This window comes from Miniopterus natalensis, chromosome 8, assembly GCF_054644295.1.
Source record: "Miniopterus natalensis isolate mMinNat1 chromosome 8, mMinNat1.hap1, whole genome shotgun sequence".
NCBI classification, from domain to species: Eukaryota; Metazoa; Chordata; class Mammalia; order Chiroptera; family Miniopteridae; genus Miniopterus; species Miniopterus natalensis.
Genome location: NC_142088.1, coordinates 5,533,631 through 5,556,121, shown reverse-complemented (window position 1 = coordinate 5,556,121; position 22,491 = coordinate 5,533,631). Strand labels below are relative to the sequence as shown.

Sequence of the window (22,491 nt, the reverse complement as noted above, 5' to 3'; positions counted from 1 at the left end):
TATAGCCCTGGGGCTGGGAAGGTCCATTGCACCAGCTGAGTCTCATTAGCTTGGGGAAAGGAAATTCCTCCCTTCATTGTACCTGCTAAAGTGCCATGTTATTCCTTCTTATTTCTCAAAAAGAAAACAGAGAACGCACTGCTTTAGAAATTTTGCAGGACAAGAATCTTTTAAACTTGGAAACTTAGAATTGAGGAAACTTCAAGCACTCAGCAGCTCCCAGGAGGCACAAAGGGGTCGTGCACAGACTGGGGACGACGTTTCTAATTCAGGTAAGACATCAGATACAAAGACCTGGAAGTCCCTGATTTCCGGAGATGGGTGCTAATTTAGTAGCTATAATCCTGAAGAAGGGATCCGAGCCCCTGCAAGGACGTTCCTGTGGGCTGTGGTTGCACCATTCACTCTTTCCATCTCAGGTACCAAGAGCAGCTTTTAGGTCTTAAATGAAGCAACTGGTCTGGGCTAAGCATAAAAATGCACTTACTTTTATGATGCAAATTAGACATAAAAATGTACAAGAAAAAATGGTCCATGTGCCATGAAACTAATAGAAACAGTGGGCCGTGGCCAGGAGCACAGTGAGGGAGAGAACAGGTGGATTCGGGCAGCCTGACCGCTGGGAAAAGCGGGTGGAGAGGAGCAGCTGCATTAGTGTGAAAGTCGTCTCAGAGAAGAGGAAAGAGATAAAATACCAGGCTGAGGTGGAACCAAAACGGATCATAAGAGAGAGAAGTGGGAAGGAAAAGCGAGGTTTCTGAGCCAGCAGGTAGATGGGACGTGTGGGTAAAGCAGACGTGCCCCACGTGGGTTTTCTGATCCAACGGAGAACCAGCCATGAGAACGGTCCAGGTCGTCTGCGTGTTTGTAAAAATTTATGAGTTTAAGGAGATCTGAGAATCCACGTAGAATAGAATCTTTGGCTGCTTGTTTTTCTCCTAAATTGCTCCAGATTTGGAGAGTTCACCAAGGTCTTGAACAGAAACAGATTTAGGGTGGGAGGCATGGGAAGGATGGGGCGGGGCAGGCAGTGGGTGACAGAGCAGAGGTCCACCGTGTAGACGTGAGGGGAGATATGACTAAGAGCAGGTGACAAGAGGAAATAAGACCTAAGCAGTCCAATGGGGATTTCATCCTAAGGAAATGGGCACCCCCAACAGCTTTCTAATGCACAGCCACCCACCAGAGGGCTGGTTTGTCCCTCACCTGAGATCATCCATCACAGCAGTGTTTCCAAGCAACCCCAGGTTTCAAAAGTACATATACAAAAATCCTGTACTAAGATAGGCAAGCTGCAACTGCGTTAACAACAAATCTTTCCTATCTGCAAACACAAACCATTGGGCCACTGAGTCACTCGGGGAGCTAATGAGCACCCACGATACCGCCCATGGAGCAGACACAAAGGCCAATTTTGTTATTTACCCCAAAACACTGCATAAAGCAAATGACATTTGGAAGAGGCAGATTTAAGGAAAAGAGAGGGCTAATTAAGGAGAGGACAGAAGAGCTGAAACTGACGCTAGATGCTCTGTAAAATGCCTTATCTCTTTCTTTCCATGAGACAGTAAAGATACTCATAAGGCAGTGGTCATGAAGGAAAGCTAAACTAAGTGCAGTGGCACTGAAACAGGTCCAATATAAGTCTACTCTCATCACCTGGACTATGTAGAAGTTTAACGTTAGGCTCTCAACCATAGACTTTAAAAGGGAATATTTGCATAAAGCTGGTGACAGACACCAAGGTTGTGTCTCAAAGACACAGGAGGGGCTCTGCTCTACTGCACAAAAACATTAAAATACTTCATTCTTCAGTTGTGTACATGGAATCTATGACAGTCAAGGGGAGAGAGGAGACAGTTGATTCCTGAAAGTGAATTCATATTTATTTCCAAAAAGGAGCAGCAGCAACTAAACACAGCAACACAATGCCGGGACTTTCCCTGTGGTGTGGAAGTTCTCCCACCTGCCCTCGCAGAGATCCGTTCATCTGTCAGATGAATGCCATTGTCCTCTTCAAAATTGCCTTTCAGGTCTTCACTAAAACGTACTCATGTCTACAGAGCCCCGTATTGTAAAAATGAATTATTTTAAGAAGCTGCTTTATTAAAAAAAAAAAAAAATTAAACAAAAAGAGCATTCAACACATGCCAACGCAACATGCACGAGGCTCCCACAATGATGACAAAAGAGAAATCTTGTTTCTTTAAGATGAAAAGATTCTGTAAAGAGAAGGAGCTGGCAGTGTGTGGGTGTGAGCCAATTTACCACTGAGAAACCTGGCCACTCTTCCTTGGAAGGAGCCCAACAGACTGTCTGCTACCTTCACAGAGCATCACACTGGAGACTGTGAGCTCCATCCAAGCCACAGATACACTCAGAAAACCTAGGTAGGGGATTTTAAAAGATACCAGATCACCAACTTGCAAAATGGAAAATAACGGTTTAGAGAAATAAAGAATGTTACTCAAAATCATTGTCTCCTGCAGAACCTAAAGTATCATTTTTGAGAAGGTAGTGTAATTTAGTGATTAATAGATCATATATAGTATTATCAAAGTAAATTTTTAAAATGATCCCTTGAAGGAGAAACATTTCAAAGATAAATTTTTCCCATAGAATTTGTTGTTAGCCAATGAATTCAATGCCTCCATCTGGTGGCCCATGATTCTTGGGAAAAGCGGACGACGGAAGAGATAGAAATCAGAAACCAACATTCAGGGCACTAAGCGCGGCCAGAGACGCTCTGACCAGGGCTGGAATACGGTCTCAGGCACCCAGAGCCCACGACGCTTTTCCCACTTTGAGCCACGTTGGAAGTATTACCTTAGAAACCAATTTTGCTTATAAGCAGAGCCTCACTTAAAATGAAGGAAATAGTGCTGGTAACTAGAATTATGCACTGTCTCTATACACCACGCCGAGGCGTGGTGTTGGGGGGAAGATTTCCATAACTCACCAATGAAGTGATTGGGCCCCAAGGCCAGCATCTCCTCCAGGAGGACAAGGCCCCCGGGGGCCTGGAGGAGCGTCACGCTCCGGCCGTCTATGAGGGAGCACTGCTGGAATCCCGTGGCCGTGACCTTCCACAGCAAGATCAGCGAGGCAGTGGCATCTTGCCGGATTCTGAAAACAGGAGCGGTGTAAATGGAGTGACCCATCCAGGAAGATTCATCTTAGAACCAGTCCATCAAATTAAGCATAAACATAGAGACATGTACATCCACTGTGTCAGGGATGGATGAAAAGACCTTAATAAACAAGTACCCAATTTGTGCACACTCCCGGCTGTCATCTCCCACATCTGTTAGAAATGTTTCTCTCTTACTTGATCAAAAATAGAGCACAAAATCACAAACGTAAGTCACCTTTGGGTAACAATTTTAACCAAAAATAAAGAGGTACACTGAGTTCTTTTAGAGACAACTCCTTCCATCTCCACACAACATAAAGGATCCTGCTTGAATTTATTACAGAGGTGTAAGGCATCCCAAACAGCCACCTGAGGTGTGCTGTCAAAACAAGCGAAAGTGTGTCACCTACCGTGTTTCACGTCTCCCCAGCTTTTTCTTGTTTTCAGGATAAAATCCAGAGAATAAGATGCCATGGTGACTGATCAACCTCAGCCTCAGTTCCCTTCTCAGACTCAAATCTGGCACTTCCCTCCTTGCAACCCAATGGTCAGGCAACAGGACTCCTGTCTCTTCCCCAAACAGGCTCCGGCCCAGCTCCGAGCCCTCGCCTCCTCCATCGGGGAGACAGCCATCTTCAAGGCTTAGCCCCACACCTCCTCTCTCTAAGATCTTGCCTGACCATCTCCTGCCCCCTTTCCTTCCCTGGGTTTCTACCCGGGAGACAGCTGCCCCTCCTCCAGCACAGAGCTCCTGGCTTGCAGCAGGGTGCTCAGAAAAGGACTGATAAAAGACTAAATTCATAAGTAACTCCAAGTACAAGGGGTTAGTAACCATCACAAGAGAATTCAGGGCACCCAGAGGTCGGTCAGCCCTCAGCCTGGGTCAGACTCTGCTATTTCCTCCCAGCTCTGCAGCCTAACTAAGGGCACCCTGGAGAATTTCAGGTTTTGGGGGGGGGGGGGGAAGCATTTAAAGGGATAGAAAATTAGAACTATTTGAAAAGGTTTATGGAAGATAATATGACCTAGACCAGTGTTTTCAACCAGTGTGCCCCAAGAGTTTTTCTAACATGCAAAACCTGACTATTTAGTCAGAGGCACTGACCCTTTTTCCTTAGCTTGTCAAAAAAATAACAACAGCCAACCCAACAATAGCCATCCAGTGTGAGTAAATCCAAATTATACCTATTTTTTTGGTCCAGTTGACAAAGAATATATTTTTGGTGCGCCGCAGAATTTCAGTGATTAGTTTATGTGTGTCAGGAGATGCAAAAGGTTGGAAACCACTGACCTAGAGAAGAAAGGGCTGGGAGATGGTTTCATAAACTAATGAACCTTATTTCCCTAAAACCAGCTCAGGCCTGTGAGGGTTTCATGTGAAACCCTTAGGAGCGGGGTCCCCCTGCTGGTGGAACGCGAAGCTGCCTTGGCCGCCACACCTTTCTGGCTCCAGGACTCTGCCCTGTGCCCAGAGTTCACTGTAGGTGCCAGCTCTGCCCCCCTCCTCCCCCGACCAGGGTGAGTCCCGGCTCGGGCAGGGGCTGCAGGGGCAAAGTAACAAAGTCCCTCTTCCAAATATTTCCCAGGGGCTCTCTTGCTGAGAAGGCAACGTGGGCAGAAGTAACCCTGGACAAATGGAAGAGGTCTGTATGCTCGCTGCTCCCTTAAAGGGGAGCCAATGCAGTGTGCTGGTTAACCAGGGCCATGGGCCCCTTATTCTCCTGGAGACTGGACAGCAAATGGCCACTGGTTGCCGGGGGGGGGGGGGTAGAGAGGGAATGGTAGTTAATAGCAACTGGACTTGGATGCTCTAATGCTGGCTCCACCCTCGGTCCCCAGAAAGGCTCCACAACTAGCACCCAGCAGGTGCTCAGCCAACCTGCCTCCCTGTGCCTGGTCCCCCCATCCCCACCAGTGGCAATGGGCAGCATGTAATTTGAAAGAGCTTAAGTTTAAAAAAACAAGACAAAATGCTCTCTTCTCAGCTCTTTGTTTTTAAAGAGATTATAATGCTGAGATTTTAAATTTGGGGTAAATGGTGCATAGGAATTTAACCAACGGTCCATTCAAATCTTAAGACGCCAAAGAATTTTGGAAGCAAAAATCACCTGGGAAGTGAAGGGTCTGGCCCTGGACCTTATCTCAGGCCTTGGGGTTTCTCATCTCACACCTGACTCACCCAGTCCAATCCCACACTTCTGCGTCTCCATCCTGGCCGGGTCCTCACTCTAACAGTCTCCTCTGAAATAAACAGCACCCTCGAGCTGTTGAGGGACATTGGCCATGCCTAACATATGAATCTCCATGCATGACTCTCACTGGATGGACAAGTCACAGACCTGTTACATGGAGAGATACCACCTACCATCCAGTCACAGTATCAAGCTAATAGTTTTCAACTGAGAATTTTCTTACTTGACTGAGGCATTCTGAGGCACTTCAAAGGATGCCAGCCGGCCCGCGGCAGAGCTGTTGGAACTGGCGTTCCCACAGGCAATATCTGGAACCACCTGGAAAAACACAAAAAGATTGCAGTTGTCCACAGCACAAGATATTATAAAGCAAAATTCCATGAGATGCATCCTTCCGCCCCTTTCCATGATGCTGGGGAAGGGACAGAGAAAGGACAAGTGAAGCGTTACCAACTCAAAAGATAATGAAAGCTTTGCCATTTGAGTTTCTCAAAATGCGAAAGTTTTTCTGGAACAGTCTACCCGTTGCCTGGATTGGGAAAACTGTGATAGGATATCCCAGGGAAGGGCTCGGGGTTTGCTGGCTGCTCTTTCAACAGGAGTCACTGGCCTCTGCTCTGTGCTCAGGCTAGGGGTCCCCAAAGGACTACATGCTTAGAGAAGGCCATGGCCTTTAAGCACCAGCTTACCCAGGGCAGGTATAAACCTTCATGACCAGGAGACTGAGCCTTTAAACAAGCAGTAGGAAAGAAGTAACCTGCTCTGTGCAGAGATGGGTCTCAGGGGCGCACACTAAGGCCAGGTCACTGGGAAGCTGCCCTTTTCCTCCCTGTGGACTACACCTTCATTTTTTAAGTGAAATATGCCCCAAAGTATTATACTGATGTGTACAAAAAAGGAGCTGGTGGGGGCTGGGGGTAGAGTTGTCTCATCAGAAAGTATACTGTGAATACTTGAGCTGTGTCCAATGAGGTGCTTCTGACCAAGTCATTCGTCTGTCCCTCATCACTGAATGAACTGAGAACACAAATTCCCAGCACTTTCACCTGCCGACACTTAGAACTTATTGTCCAGAAGGCTCAACAGTCAAATGCTACAGATCAAGTCCGCCATGGATATTCGAAGACGTGAGTCCAACTTGATAAGTTTGTGTAACGAACAACGGTTCCATGAATTTCAGTCCCCTAAGGCTCCAAATAGCCTCAGGTTCCCAAAGCACCATGGCTTCATGCAAAGGGAAGGTGTCTTCCTCTGGCACTTTCCACCTGCCTAAGTAAGAGCAGGATGGAAGGTGAGGCGTCTCTACTTCACATTTACCAGCTACCGGGCAGCTTGTCTTTAAACAAACAGGCTGGAATGGCTGGTTGGGAAGAAATTTTCATTGAAGGACACTCCCTTGATAAACAAGGAACCAAATCTATTTCACATTCAAGAAGTGAGTCATTCAGCAAAGAGGTATTGACATCATAACTTCAAAGCATCTATTAGAAGTATGAAATCAGGACAAGTCCATTAGTTTTTAGGTAGGAGAAAAACACTGCCCTGTAGCTTCAATGTGGCCTTCCTAAATCAGGTGACACTCATAAATTGGGTGGCCCTCAAATCGGATGGCCTTCCTAAATTGGGTATAAATCCGGTGGCCTTCATAAATTGGGTGGTAATGAAAAAAAAAGTAGGTCAACTGGTTGTAATTACCCCAGAAAATGAAAGAGATGCTGCCTTACCTCTTTTCATAAGGGAAATTTCTAAACAGATCCCTTCACTCTAAAAGTACTACACAAAGATCTATGTGTTTCTTTCATTTATGCTACGAAACCTGTAATAAAATATAGCCCCATGTCTACATAGATGTCATATAAAGTATAAAATATGGAATGAAATTACACTATCGTTGTCACCTCAAATTCATGATTTTGATTTGTTCCCAAATTCTTCCAGCTAGCAAATTTATATTTTATGTCAACTTTTAGGGATGTGCTGAAAATTTTATATTATGTGTAATGAGACTTTTGACAAGCTTGAAAACACAATAAGCCAAACCCAGACTGGACAATCATCAGTAAATAGAATTTGCTGTTGCCAAACTAAATAAAATTTGCAAATTTCATTCTCCAGTGCATTCTCAAAATATTTTAGACAGCAACAAACAAGCAAAGAAACAAAAACTCACGGACACAGACAACACTATGGTAGTTACCAGAGGGAAAGGGGGCTGGGGGAGGTAGAAAACGATAAAGTAGGTCAAATACATGGTGACAGAGACTTGACTTTGAGGACAGTACAATATACAGATGTGTTGTAGAATTGTACTCCTGAAATCTATGATTTTATTAACCAATGTCACCCCAATAAATTTAATAATTTTTTTAAATCAAAAAAATAGTTTTCCCTCTAAATTCCATTGAAGTGCTGCAAGGCACCAAAAATAGAACCTGAAACAAAAACAAAGCAAGAAAAAGTTGAGCATAATATTCCATAAGTAAAATTAGCTCAACAATTGAGGGTCTGCAATACATTCATTTATATGACCCTTCAGTGAGCCATCTGCCCCCAAATCTAGGATTGCCTCACAGATGTACGCGGATGTTCCCCAAAATAATTTCACTGCTATTCTTCCCTCAATTACTTTTTATGCTCAAAAACAATCACAACCCAATGTCCCGCTGGGTAACCAAGAGAGATTTCCCAAACAAGTGCAGAGGAAAGACGCTAGGGCACGTGGCTTTGTTCACGGGGTAACTTAAAAGTGTTCCATTCTTACTGCTGACATTAAAATTACTGGGATTATTTTAACCTTACTGATGCACAACAGAACATTCTCACCTCCACTTGATCCCATTTCATTTCTACCACCTTCTGGCCCGTTTTCGGCTGCCAGGTGGGCAGGGTGACGGTGGCCTGGGAGCGGGGCGGGATGCCGGCGGGTTCCTGGGTGGCAGGGACCGGCTGCAGCTGCCTGGGAGCCGCCGACTCGGTCCAGCCGGAGGCCGGGAGGCTGGCAGGCGCCTGCTCGCAGTTGGGGCCTTCATAGCCGTCGGTGCACACGCAGAGGTAGCCCCCGCGGTCGCTGCTGCAGTTGCCATGGTGACAAGGGTTGCTGGCACAAGGATCCGCCACAATCTGAAAGGAGACCATAAACGGGTCAATTATCCCCTCGTAAGAAAAGCGGTGCCAGGGCTGGAAGATGAGCTCGGCGTGTCCCAGCCGCTGTTCCGGTGGGAACGTTAACTACTTGGGCTACTGGGGGCGGCCGGCCACGGTCACCCCGACATTCAGCTTTCCACAGGTAACAGGCGTCCGGGAGAGATACACACATAGCGGAGAAGAGCCTCCCAAACCCGCGGCCCCAAACAATGGCGATTTCAGGAACAGGTCAGTTAGAGAAATTTTCTAAGGCAAAAATAGATAAAATTGAGGCTTATTAAGAAAATACCAACTTTGATACTTGCACCTGCGTGTCATAGTAAATGATACTAGGGATCGAAAGTGAAATCTTCTGCACATCCTAGACCATCACAAGGCTTCCTCATGCCCAGGGCATCGCTCCCACAGATGCGCTTAACCTCAGCCTCTCAATTTCCTACCTGATGACAAAGCTTTTGAAGATGCTGTTGTTTAATTAGAGGCTCCCAAAATTATGAGCATGCATGACAACTGCAAGTTAGTCGAGAGCATGGTGTCAACCAGCATTAAGCAGAATCTTATATAAGTTCCTATCTCATCACTTTGGAGGGTGATTACAGAGAAATGTGACCCTGCTGGATACAGGAGATAAAATTCACTTGCATGTGTTAACACACATGTTCTACATGTTTATCCAGAGTCCTTTGCTGACCTCTGAATGGCCACTTATTATTACCTGGAGATGCTACAAAACAGAATGAAGCAATGCTGCTCTGGGACAGCTCGAGGGCTCAGACGTGTTCTCCGTGCTTACTCAGTTAGCATTTGCTCCTGTGCTGGCAGAAAGTCAGACCTCCACCTGAGGCACCCCTGGGTTCTCAGCTGATCACAAAACCGAATTCAGGAAAGAGTGGACCACAGAAATGGAACCTCGATTTCTCCTATTGAAGTGGTTCACACATAATTATGTTTAGCAGCGCCCCTCGTATCTACTCACTGGGTGCCAGCCGAAGCCCTCCCTCCCTTCAACCGTGACAGTTGTGACAACCAAAAAGGTCTGCAGACATCGCCAATGCCCCTGAAGCAAAGTCATTCCTTAGGAACAGATTGACACATTCTACTTCATTGAAATGTTTTAAAAATCCATATGACTCCAGAAATGAAATTAAAAGGCAGCAGCATGATGGAAGAAAAAAAATTGTACAATGTATTACAATGGACAAAGTCATTTATTATATCGATTCTGGATATCAGTAACAGAGACGCACCTTGATAAAAAGGGCAAAGAAAGAACCTGCAGAACGGCTTGTACACAATCATGCCGTCCTTATTATTGTGAAACACAAACCATGTGTCTATTGTATGTATATAAGACACATACAAATTTTAAAAGCAGAATGGACCTCTGAATAACTTTGGCAGCAGAATCAATTAAGGAACTTTTAAAAATACATATTCCGCAGCTCTAGGGTGTTCATCAGAAGCCTGAGGGCGAGGCCTAGATAGAAGCCGTATTTCTCAGCAGCCCTGGATCCTGGCGCATGGTCCGAACACCAGAACTGAGGGTCGGTCAGTGCAAACCAGGGATGGCAAACACCAACCGCAGGCCAAGTCCAAGGGCTTCTGTAAATGCCGTTTTGTTGGGACACGGCCACGGCCCTCTGTGCAGGTTCTGGCTGCACCACCCCAGCAGTTAACAGCCACGGAGACTACCTGGCCCCCAAGGCCATTACAATACGTGTTACCCAGCCCTTGAGCTTTATCCGGCCCTGATCCAGAGTAGACTGACTCTGGGTTCACAAAAGGAAGAAACAGGTAGGTGGGCTTATCTGGGCAAATGTCAAAGACGACACCTTAGCACAGGGACGTGATCACGTCGATAGCAATTACTGCTACTTTTTCTCCCCACCCAACTTCCTTACCGGGCTGGCATATACCAAGTGATTAATCACAGAAAGGACTTTTCACAGCACAACTTGATGCAGAGAAGGAACCAGACGCTCTTTGGACCATAGTTATGTGCAGGAACGTGACAATAAACCTCGGCGCTATGAAAGGAATGCATGTGTAGATAACGCACTACGAAGTGAAGGCCCTATACAGGGTCACACTCGCACCTTTCCTTCCCGGGAAGAAATTCTGCCCCGACCCTCCCTCCCATCAACTGAACCACATGGAGATGAGTGATGGACAGTCCACTGCAGAGGCTAAACTCAGAAACAGGTGAACTGTGGAGGGGAGAGGAGGGAAGAATCACACAGACCACGGGGCCTTGAAATAGCAGGACTGTCCACTTATATGTGGAATCTGATGAACACGATAAACGAAACAGAAACAGACTCATAGATACAGAGACAGCTGTCAGAAGGGAGGAGGTTGGGGGCTGGGTGAAAAAGGTGAAGGAACTAAAAAAATTCCTCAGACAACAGTACAGCGGACTACTAGAGGGAAGGGGGTGGGGCGGTAGGAGAGGGCAAAGGGGGGAAAAATGGTGACGGAAGGAGACTTGACTCAGGGTGGTGAGCACACAATACAACATACAGGTGACGTATTCTAGAACTGTACCCCTGAAACCTATATAATTTTATAAACCAATGTCACCCCAATAAATTCAATTTAAAAAACTTACACAACCCAGGCATCGTTTCATGGCACAAGCTTAGGGCCCACTAGATACAGAGCCAAAGGTTCTCCTCTGATGTAGAGCTGGACCCTCTGATGTGACTTCAAGGGGTACATTTCTCTTCAAGATAACTCTATTATCTGAATTTCACCACTATCATTTCAGCGCTTGGAAGAAAGACTGAAGAGGCGCAGAAAAGACGCTGGAGTCTCACTTTCGGTATTACTATCTACAAAACACTCTCTAAACTCTAGCTCCTTTATCTGTCAGAATGCACCCCTTTTTTTTCTCAGAGTACATCTGCCAGCTGGGAAGGGGTCACAGCACAGATGACTCCCAAATTCGGAGTTCAGGGTTTCTAGAAAAATAGTAACGAGCAATTGCTACCCTGAAGTGCTATGTATGGCACAGTAGAGAAAACCTGGGGTCCCACCCCCGTTTGTGGGTGATCTTGGCCAAGACAATGATGTTTCCTGGAACTCAGTCTCCTCAACTGTAAAAGGAATGAGTGGGACTGGAGAGCTCCAGTGTCCTTTCACTCCTTACTATTTGGTTTCTCCGTCCAAAATAGAAACTGTTTAGAAATTGTTCCTGCTGAAAGCAAATGAACAGTGTTGGGGTCCATCTGTCACAGAGCTTTCGTCTGGAAAAAGGCTATTTTCCTCACTTTGTTCAATAACGATCTTAACTACATTCCACCTCCAACTGCTTACCCACTAGGAGCTAAAGGCGTGGGGGGAATCACAACAGCGTTTATGCCAGCTGTAGACCCGGCCAAGAAATGCATCCCATGGATTTTTTTTCCAAATCCAAATAATAGAAATGCTCATTCACGTTCCTGGATCGAGGATGCTATGCTGTAGTGAAATACACGTTCCCATGTTTTGACATTTGTTTCCTTCTGTATCAGGGGCTCTAGGTGTACTTGAAAATTATTCCAAGACTAATCTGAGCAGTCATTTTCCCCTTTCAGTTCTGAGTCAATTTTCTTAAAAACCAGCCTGTCCCGATTTTTGCATGTGGGTTGAGTCACATTTGTAACCAGGCTAAAAGGAAATTACAAGCAGAATTCAAACTCCTGATGGTGGAATGAGTCCATTAACAATAAACATGTCCAATGACTTTTCTACTTTTTCATGGCATCTCTTTAAACTTGGACATTACCTTGACGTTGCACTGTCTTTGCTTCGGTCTGGCTGGCCAACACGCAGAGTCAGTGGTCATACGGATGAGTCTCCAAGCCCCCTTCAGCGGCAGATACGTCAAGAACGAATTAACTTTCCTTCGAAAACCTGGCAGATCCTTTGCATTCTGCTTTCTTTATTCGCCAAATTCCCAGAGACAACCCTCAACTGCACTTACAGGTGTAGGCACACCAGCCTCAAAGTACATGCTGTTCTTTCTTTTTTCCTTTTAGTCACTGAAAGATAATTTTCTGAATTAGAAACTTAGAGAAGTTTCGATGCCTACATTCTTGTCTCGCCTCTCGTCAGAGACCCTCGTACATCCAGCAAACTCTTTGCAGCCCAACAACGCCAAGAGTACAGGAAACGTGTCAGCTCTTACCGGCCTGCCCACTCAGGAAAAGAGGCCTGCAGCAAACCGGGAATTTAACTTTCTAGAAGATTACATGGGCATCTCAACCAGTGCAGGAAGAGGGTTTTATTAAATTCAACATCCGTTTAGAGTGAAGACTTCTGGCAAATAGGAATAGAAGTGAACTTCTTTAAAGGGTATCTACAAAAAAACCCTGCAGCAGGTGGAATACTTATTGGTGAAGTGTTGAAGAGTTTCTCCCTGAAACTGAGAACAAAGCAAGGATGTTTGCACCCCCGCTTCCATTGAACATGGCACTGCAGGTCCTGGCCAGCGCAAGAAGACAAGAATGAAAAGAGCTTGTAAGGACTGAGTAGGAACAAAAACTCATGATTCACAGACTGTGATTATGTATGCAGCTTGCAGCTCAATTATTTAGAACATGGAATTTCAGCAAGGTTGCTAGATACCAGTTCAAAATTTCTTGAAAGAAACAAATGCATCTCCATGTTTCAGAAAAAAATAAAATTTTAAAAAGGTGCTGTTTGCAATATATCAAAAAAATCGAATACCTAGGAGTAAATCAAATGAAAAAGTGCATGAATTCAACAAAGAGTTCTGTAAAACAATATTGAGAGAAATTAAAGATATATATGTGGAGAGACTGGAAAACTCTTAAGATTCAAATTTTCCCCAAAGCTATTTACAGATTTAATGCAAGAATAGCACCAACTGCACCCCTATTTTGAGTGTTTTCTGCACCCAGAGAACCCCCTCCTGAAAGAGCCCTGGAGCTGCTGGCAGCAATGATGAAGCTAACTTGCCTTTGCTCAAAAGTCACCTCAAGCCTCTTCTGGACTTTTCTCCAAGATGGTGGGGTAGCAAGGCAGACTCCAGAGAGACTTTCCACGGCCCAGAGGCCATGGGGGCCAGGGAAGCGAGAAGGCCGGGGAAGCCCGCAGGAGCACAGCGCCTCTGCACTATTCTAATGGATTAGGCCTCCGTCCTAGAAGCCTTTGGGAGCCAATCAAACCTGTTACACCAGGGTGGGGACTCCCACTTTCAAAAGAGCCTTCCACTCTTGTTGGTGATCCCAAAGGCAGTCTCCAAGTATATAAAAATGTGTTGATTTCTTTAGTATTTAAAATAGGTAGAAATGACAAACGGCACCAGTGAGAGGCAGCAGGGAACTGCAAAACCAGGCACAGAGTTGGCACGTGATTACTTATTGTCTGAAACAAGGGAAAGGCCATTACTTTCTTTCGGGCTGTTCTCCATTCTCTGCTCCAAGCACCCGAGCATCTCCCACCAGCCAGGGTGCTTCCTGCCAGCCAGGCTCGGCAGCCTGGGATCCTTAGGAAAAGCTGGGCGAGGGCTCTGTGGGTGCCCATGGAACAAGCCAGGTGAGAGCGGAGGAGCCAGGGGCACCGCATCTGGGAAGGCGGCTGCGTTAGGCTGGAGCGCTTCGCGTGCAGCTGTACCCGCTCGGCCTCCTGACTTTGCTATGCTCTCTGCAGGCACAGAAATTCCCCCTGCTCTCTTTTCGGCTTTTCTAACCTTAAGTGGAAACAGCTGCTCTAATTTTAATACCCATCTGCTCCCAGAAATGAGGACAAGAACCAGCGACTCGGCCGAGAAATCTACAATCTTCACGTTGTCCAACCTCATTTACCTAGAGGCGAGCCTTCTAGAACCGGCTGGCTTCACATAGTTCGCTTCACTAAGAAAAAAGCTAAGACGGGAAAGGGTAAAATTCAAGCCACCAAAAGCGCAGGCTCTGCACACCCAGCGGCAATTGTTTCTTAATCAACAGCAAGCCAAAGCCCCCCAACTGCATGTGAGCTCAGATTAGTCACCGTGGTGCACCGCAGGGAAGCGGCTCCCCAACTGGCTAACGTCTAGGAAAAGGCAGGGATTGTTCCGTGAGGAACCTGATTGGACTTCTGAAACCATAATAGAAGAAACAAAAGATAATAAAGGAACAGAAAAACAGGGCTGAACGTAGAAGAGGTCACCCATAAAACCCTGCCAACTAGAAACAGCGGGCCGGGGGGGGGGGGGGGCACAGAAACATCAATGGTCAGCAACAGAGACCAGTCTGTCTGGGAGTGAAGACAGAGTGGGGGGACGAGGGATGGAAAGCCACCCTGCTTTAATTTTGCAGCCCTGTGGACACAAGACAGCTCTACAGAGAAGCAGGAGAGAACATTCTGGCTGCATTTCAGGGCCTTGTCTGAGACACAGAGGGGTTTCCTCCCCGTGACAAGCTCAACCTTAGATCAGGAGAGAGTTGCTGCCGGGACAACTGTGTCTACAGAGCAGCACCAAGAGGTACTGCATCCTGAAGACCCTCTACAAGGCTGATCATCCACATGATCTCTTTAAAAACACAAATATTTAGCATTACCAAATAAGGCATGAAATTAGAAGGGCGGAAAAACTATCAGGACAGCATAACCATGTAGAATTAGGGTTTTCAGGACACTTTTTTTTTAGCACAGGTCAGCCACTGATGTGTTTTAGAATGCTGATGGAACAATCACCTTTAATGCTTCCCGAGTTGGACTGTGTGGATGTGGATTAAGTTAGTGTGTAAAGATTATAGACACTGTAACTTCCCTTGCATATATAAATGCCGTAGGCAGGCAGAAAATAAAAGCTTTATCGATGGAAAATTTCATTATTCCGGACTTTATAACACTCTGACTGATGAGCAGGCCCTTCTCCAGCTAAAACCATATAACAATTTTAGATAAAATAGAAAATGCTTTGATTCAAAAGTGAGCTTTGAAAGAGGGTGGCAGAGGGGAATCCTCAAGTTTCAGAAATAAGAGAACTCACAACCAGAGCCATGAGCGGATGCCACTGTACTGACCGATGTACAGAATTATTTTAAACCAAAGTGTGTTTGCATATTTAAGACAGAAGTGCTACTGACTTGCTGAAATAAAACAATGGCTCGGCTCCATTTAGAATTCAGTCACATGCGTCCTCACTACAGCATCTGCATTGCAAACTGCCTGACGTGAGAGCCCCTATCAGTACCTCTACTGTCTCCAACTCCGCTGGGGAGGATTTGGGCACACAAAGCCATTAGAAAATCTAATTTTGCTGAACACAGTACAGATAAATAGGCAGCTCATTCTATAAATATTGCTTCTGAAAACAAGTTTTGCCGGTAAAGGGAAGAAACAAAATCCAACAGCCTCACCATCACTGCCGCAGCCTGCTTAGGCGTCTGGCGACCAGGGCATACCACTGTGAAAACGGGATCAAGCCTTCAAGTGTGTGACCGGTGACCGCAGAGCGGCCGGTCGCCCGACCTGGTCCCAGCATTCAGCCTGGGAGTCACGCCACGCTCGGCGCCAGCCGTTGTCCCACGCCGAGGGGGGCCTGCAGCGGCGCCAGGAGCGCTGCCAACTGTTCCCAAACCCCAAGCTAACCTGCCGGCTCCATTCCACAGGCGAGAAACCCGAGACTCAGAGGGGAACGCACCCCACAAGCATGATATGTGGCACAGTGACAAGCCAGACCCAGGTTGTCCTCCCTATCGTTTGTCTTTCCAAAAAAGTTAAGAGCAACTAAGTTTCCCGGGGGGTTTTCCTTTTGGTCACTCACCTTTCAGGAAGGACGGTCTGAGTAGGTGACGCTGAGAACACGTTTGGGACCAAGGGCCACGCATCCTGTTAAGTCTGAAGAGCGTTCGTGTCCCTGCAGCCCCTCTCCGAAACCCAGCCTAAAATCCCGCGCTCCACGGGCTAGCGGCAGGGCTCTGCGGCGCACAGGCCGGCAGGCGGGAGGCAGGAAGATTCCACACTACGCCGGGCGCCCAAGGACCTCAGATTTCTATTTGAAGGCGAGTGTGGGGAAGTCGAGATACATCAGAAAAGAACATGAAACGTGACTAGGCGGAAAGGGAGGGTCTCCCCGGCCTGTGCCCCCCCCCCCAGTCCCCTCTCCTGGAGCAAGGGGGCTGCTCCCAGCCTTTTCTCTGTGCTCCTTCCCACGGGACATTTCGCTGCCAAGCCAGTGTCCTGGGGCCGACAGGTAGCCCTGTAGGACCAAAGGCGTTCCTGCCGTTTCTCTTGGGCTAAGCCAGGGTTCTCGCTCAGCCAGAGGCGGCAGCTGAGTACTGAGCTAAGAGACTGTACTGACTGGATGGCAACTCTGAACCAGTTTCCTCGTGTGGGACATCGGGGACACCCCCATTTTCTCAAGGCTGGTTGGGGAAATGAAACAGTGCGATATGACCTTCCGCGATGATCAGTGTTACCGCAGTTAGCTAGATACTGAGGGGAAGGAGCAAAGGGTAGGGGACACTGAGCCTGCCTGCTTCCCCAGGAAGCTAGAGCTTCACACCCCAAGAAACCGCAGCACTGTCCCTCCGAGGGGATTAACACCCCTTCCTTCCCCCCTCTGGTGCCAGATTGGGGGGCGGTGAGGGAGCAGGGGAGATAAGGGCATGTGCAATAAACTTAAAATTGCACAGGGAAGGTGCTTAACTTTACCTCATATTACTATAGTCACTTCAAGTCATGCATCCTATATGTGTAGCTGTTTAAAACTTTAGCACAATCGGGACCAGCAGTAGCACTGACCACAGTCTCATTCTCAGCAGTACATAGAAATGACCCAATTTTGTCCGAAGAAAAATTGTGTCCCAGGGGATCTATAGAGTCTCTCCGCACTGGCTATTCCTTGAGCAGATTTCAAACTGTCTTCTAACCCCTCTCACGACCTTATGCTCCCCTAATTTTTTATTCCCTGTGAACATAAGCAGAGCTGATGTTTTCTGACAGCACAATGGATACCTCGAAAACATTCCTAGAAAGTGGCAGCCTGCTCTGAGGAAGCCATTTTTCCAAAGGGCCAATGGAAGCTGGGTTGTGAAGTAGCAGCAGGTGCAGGCTGGGAACCAAGAGGGCTTCTGTACAGAATCGGTTCTTCTGATAGCCAGCGACATCGCCTCCTGTCACTCAGTTCTGAATCCAGGGAACAGTTCCTAACCAGCAGGAAAGGAGGAGTGCAGGGCTCACAGCCCTAATCCTCAATTAGGCAGGGCAGTTAGGCACCCCGCCCCACTCCTCAGTTTGTTCCCAATGGCCCAATGCAAGAGGTTTGAATTTTTCTAGAGGACAAAGGACAGGGTGTCTTTAGTGGTCATCCCTTCACCACCATACTGGTGGCAAATATATATATATATATCTCGTCACTGCAATGCAAGCAGCTCCAGGAAGAGCAGATAGGTAGGATCCTGAAGTACCTTAATTCAGTGTTTAATGTGGCCCATCCTAGTTATTGGGTGGATGACTTTGCATGGTTATGCAGGTAGGAGGATCTGGTGTAAGTTGCTGTATCCATGGTGTGACAACCTGCCATGGAAAGTCCTGAATATGACTGATAAGTGCTAACACCACAGCACAGCCATCATAGAGATATCAAGAAATGAAGAGCATGCATTTCAACCTCACACTAAATTCAAACTATGCAAATTCAATCACTAGGAAATCCATTCTAATTTATCGAAGCTCAATATAAGCTTTATGACAAAAATCAGAATAAGGAGAATAGTAATTTTTTTAAAAAGCTTTTTCTTGATTCTTTAACAATAAATCTACATTCTAGAAGAGAGATTATGACACAGTTATAGTTTCCAGGGTCTAGGTCCAATTTATTCAAATAATTGCAACCTAATTATATAAAACCATTTTAAAAGCTGATTTGCTTACTGTTTGAATTAAAACTTTGTCACCTGTGGCAATTATTCCAAATAAGTTCCTCATAACAGATAATGAAAAATTGCAATTTTTAAAATTAGCTTTGCTTAGATACAACCGTTCTCAACAACTTGCAGCCCTCTGCAAAGGGTTTGCAGACAGACCCCTCAAACACATTAGTTGTATCCCTCTGTACTTCAATTTTTAATAAAAAAGTTTGAAAAACTTTCTACTATTTTAAGTAACTTATTTCCATACTTCATAGAGAAGGCAGAGAAAAAGTCTGCTGTAAACAAAAACAGGGGCCCAGCTCTGAAATCTAGTTCCCACTCCTCTGATCTTGGACAAATCCCTTGACTCCTAGGCATGGTTTTGGCATCCCTCAAATGGAGATAACCCCACTTTTCCTGTATGAGGGAGGTCTGAGCCCAATGACCTTCAGAGCTCACCAGCTTTATATTTCAACAGACAAACATTCAAAAAGAGCATGACTTTTTTAATCACATGTACTACTGGCCAGGAAATAGTCGATCCAAAATTCTTTGCCATTTCTGGAGGTATTTGAAAACAGTTAATGTCGTTACATAAAAAACTTCATGGCGTGAAAGACCCAAAGGAGAAAATATTTTCAGTCTAGAAAGGAGACAAAACATGGCAAAAACAATTCACTTAGGCAAGAATTTCTACCAATTCCTCCCTGGGAAAAATATGCTGCAAAATGGAACCACAGTAAATATTTTTCAAATGTACTTTATATGTGATTTTGGAATGTCGGCTCAGTAATTCTCAATGTAACCTCTGTTGTCTCCATGAAGACCCATTTCCAAGGATGCTCCCATCACGTGAAAATGTAGTTCACCATGTGTGTCAGCATCACAAGGCTGGTGCCCAGGGACCAAGACATAACCCACAGCCTAGCTCACTGAACACAGACTTCACAGGCTTAGTTCTTCTGCTTGGCACCAGCTCTAGTTGCCTTTCAAATTTTCATGCTGCATATTTTATACTCTCTTGGTGAGTAGACTAAGGTTAACAAAACTAGTAAATTTGCTTAACTTAGTAATTTGGAGGTATGCCAATTCAGTAACTATCATACAAGCTACATGATATGGCATTCCCCTTTAATTCTTTTGTGTTTTTGTTTTAACACCTGTTAATGGTCTCCCAGTCCAATCCAAATTAGATATAGTTCTACCTAGCACATGCCATGAACATGGCTGAAAATCCTAACATGATTTAGAATTCATTAAACATCCATGCATTTTACTCATGGACAAGGCTTTTGATTAGAATATTTTGTTCTCAATTTGAAGACAAACCTAACAAAATTAGTTATCTGGTTCCCCAGACTAAAATAAATTAGAAGCAATATATTAGAAAGAGAAATTCTTATTATAGGCTGGGTGAGGGACACTAGCACTAAGTGACACCTGGCATAGGAAAAGGCAAGAAAATCTCCAACAGGAAAAACATGGACTCAACAGGTTGACCATCTGCAGCCACAGGGTGGAGAGGCGACATCCCAGGCCTTGCCAACACTTGGAGATCATTGTGGTTACTGAGAAATCCATAATTAAGGCTCAAAATAATGCCCTTGAGTCAACAAAGGCTAAATTATGTTCTGTATTCTGGCATATAGAGCACACTGGAAAGTGTTTCTTAAAAATGACTACGAAGAATAGAAGTTGAGGAGTCATGTCCAGGAAGCTAGAAACTCGTTCTGAGTGTCTTATCATGTGCTGGGTAAATGAGCTGAAACTGCATTTTTAAATAATTCAATAATAGTGGATAGAAAATTACTACAATGATTTCCAGTCTGTTTTTACATCTAGTATTTCATTATTTCATGAAATACCTGACATGCATGAATGCATGCTAATAGCCATTTAAGTAAAATATCTGGTTGCCTCAGCTTGGAACCAGAAAAAGTAAAAGGAAAAAGTTATAAATATTATGTACATATAAACTGTTCTGTGGGGGAAAAACAGGAGATTGCCTTCAGGATCTTCCCTAGGCATAAATAATAATTAAAATAATAACGCAGCTATTATTACTCCATACCAACCACCACATCAAGAATCTCACCTACTTTTCCTCCTAGAATGGCCCAACCAGTCCTATTTATACATATATAAGGAGACAGACTTAAGGAAGGTTCAATAACTTGCCCAAGGTCTCAGAGTTGGTAAGTGATAAAGCCAGAAGTTGAACCCATGTCTCATTCTCAAAAACCATCTTCCTAACGACCACGGAATGAATCAATGACAGAAGAAAACAGGTGGGAGGTAACAGCAGGATGGAAAAACGATCTAAAGCAGTCAGAAGGAGGGAGCAGAATGATGGAATTCAGATGATTGATGGAGCCAACGTGGAATTCACAGGTTGATGGAGCTAACGTGGAACTCACTGGGACTTTTTCTGAAGTGACTCGGATGGCCACCCGCTCAGCCTGTGGCTGTGGAACAGGACCACCTGCCCCTCCTGGGCCTGCATGGGGTATGGGAAGGGCATTGCTCCTAAGAGACATCACAATAATGGAGAAGGGTTAGATTCCAAAAGAGCTAAGGCGCCGTCAATGGAAGGGTCGAGCATAACCAGGCGGCATTATCACTTAATTTTCTTCACGTATCTTTTGGCTCAGATTTTCATATCGGAATTATGATTATGGATATCACTACCGTCCATACATTAGTCACAGAGTTGACACTCTCCTTACCCCAACCAATTACATGCCATTGGCATCCCTTTCAATACGGGCCTACGTCAGTCACTTCACTGTGAAGAAACGGGGCAGATGCCTTCCTACACGGTGCTGGGTGTGCGGTGGGCGTCTCCTGCAGACACGTGTTTTCTTTAGCTTTCCTGGCAGAGATCCCTGCGTAATCCTGGGAGGAACACCGACCTCGTGCTATGATGGGCATTGGTCCCTTGAGAAGTGTTGTGGGTTGAATTGTGTTCCCCAGAATCCCCGTGTTGCAGTCCCAACACCCAGGACCTCAGAATGTACCCATATTTGGAGAGAAGGTCTTCAAAGACGAAGTTAAAATGAGATCATTAGGGTTGAAGCCTAATCCAGTGGGACTGGTGTCATTATAAGAGGAAGAGAAACTAGGGATGTGCACGCAGAGGCAAGACCATGTTGAGGACACAGCCAGAAGGGGACCATCTGCAAGCCAAGAAGAGAGGTCTCAGCAGAAACCAAACCTGCCAACTCTCTGAATCTTGGGCTTCCAGACTCCAGAACTGCAAGAAATAAATTTTTCTTATTTTGTATTGAATTTATTGGGGTGGTACTGGTTAATGAAATCATGCAGGTTTCAGATATACAATTCTATGGTGCATCATCTGTTTATGGTATGTGTCCACCACCCCAAGTCAAGTCTCCTCCCATCACCATTTATCCCTTCACCCTCTTCTACCTGGATAAAAAAGCTGTGGCACATTTAGAGTACTAAATTCCTGATTTTTAAGCTCTTCAGTCTGATATTTTGTTATGCAGCCCTAGTGGACTGATACAAGAAGGTTCTATGAGTTTCCAAGAATAAAGTCCTCAATGGTCGCATAGCAAAGGGCTTTTACTGTTTTAATATTACAGATGTTAAAACAAAAGTGATAACTATGTAAATATGTGTGACATCAGAATTTATTGCAATAACTTTCTCTTTTTTCAAAGTAGTCACTGACCTATGTTTTTTCTTTTATTGAAATAACTTTCTAACATGTCTTCTGCAGACAGCATTGTTAAGTGTCAGAAGGACTCCAGACGGCTGGTCAGAGAGCTGCTCCCCCTGAGCACCTGGCCGAGGGGTGGGTCAGGAAGAAACAGATGAAAGGAAGAGTGTGACAAAAATGAAAACAAGGGTAAGCCAAAAGCGAAGGGGGAAAAGCAGGAAATGACTAAACTGAGAGACCCGAGGTTCCTAAATTCTATGGTGACAGCTCTGATCTTTTGTTGATGAGAGAAGTTCTGCAGCAAAGAAATGTCTTATCTAGGACATGCCCTCCCAGGAAAGTATTACAGGATTCTAAGTCATTTCTCTTCAACAATTTACAAGGTTTTCTTCTTTGCACTATAAACAAAAAACAAAGTGTCTCTGGGATGATATAAATTTTTTAAAAGTTAATGGCTTTAAGAGACTTTCTAAACGTTTCCCTATAGCAAAACTA

General features: G+C 45.4%; 1 protein-coding gene across 1 annotated transcript in view; it reads right to left on the bottom strand.

Moving 5' to 3' along the window:
• The window catches only part of DNER (delta/notch like EGF repeat containing), a 185,489-nt gene that overhangs the window by 104,359 nt on the left and 58,639 nt on the right, over positions 1-22,491 (bottom strand). The window contains exons 2-4 of the mRNA XM_087819363.1: positions 8,149-8,445; positions 5,549-5,643; positions 2,960-3,126 (exon numbers count right to left, since the gene is read on the bottom strand). Coding sequence (XP_087675489.1) covers positions 2,960-3,126; positions 5,549-5,643; positions 8,149-8,445 — 559 coding nt within the window. The remainder of the gene's footprint in view (positions 1-2,959; positions 3,127-5,548; positions 5,644-8,148; positions 8,446-22,491) is intronic.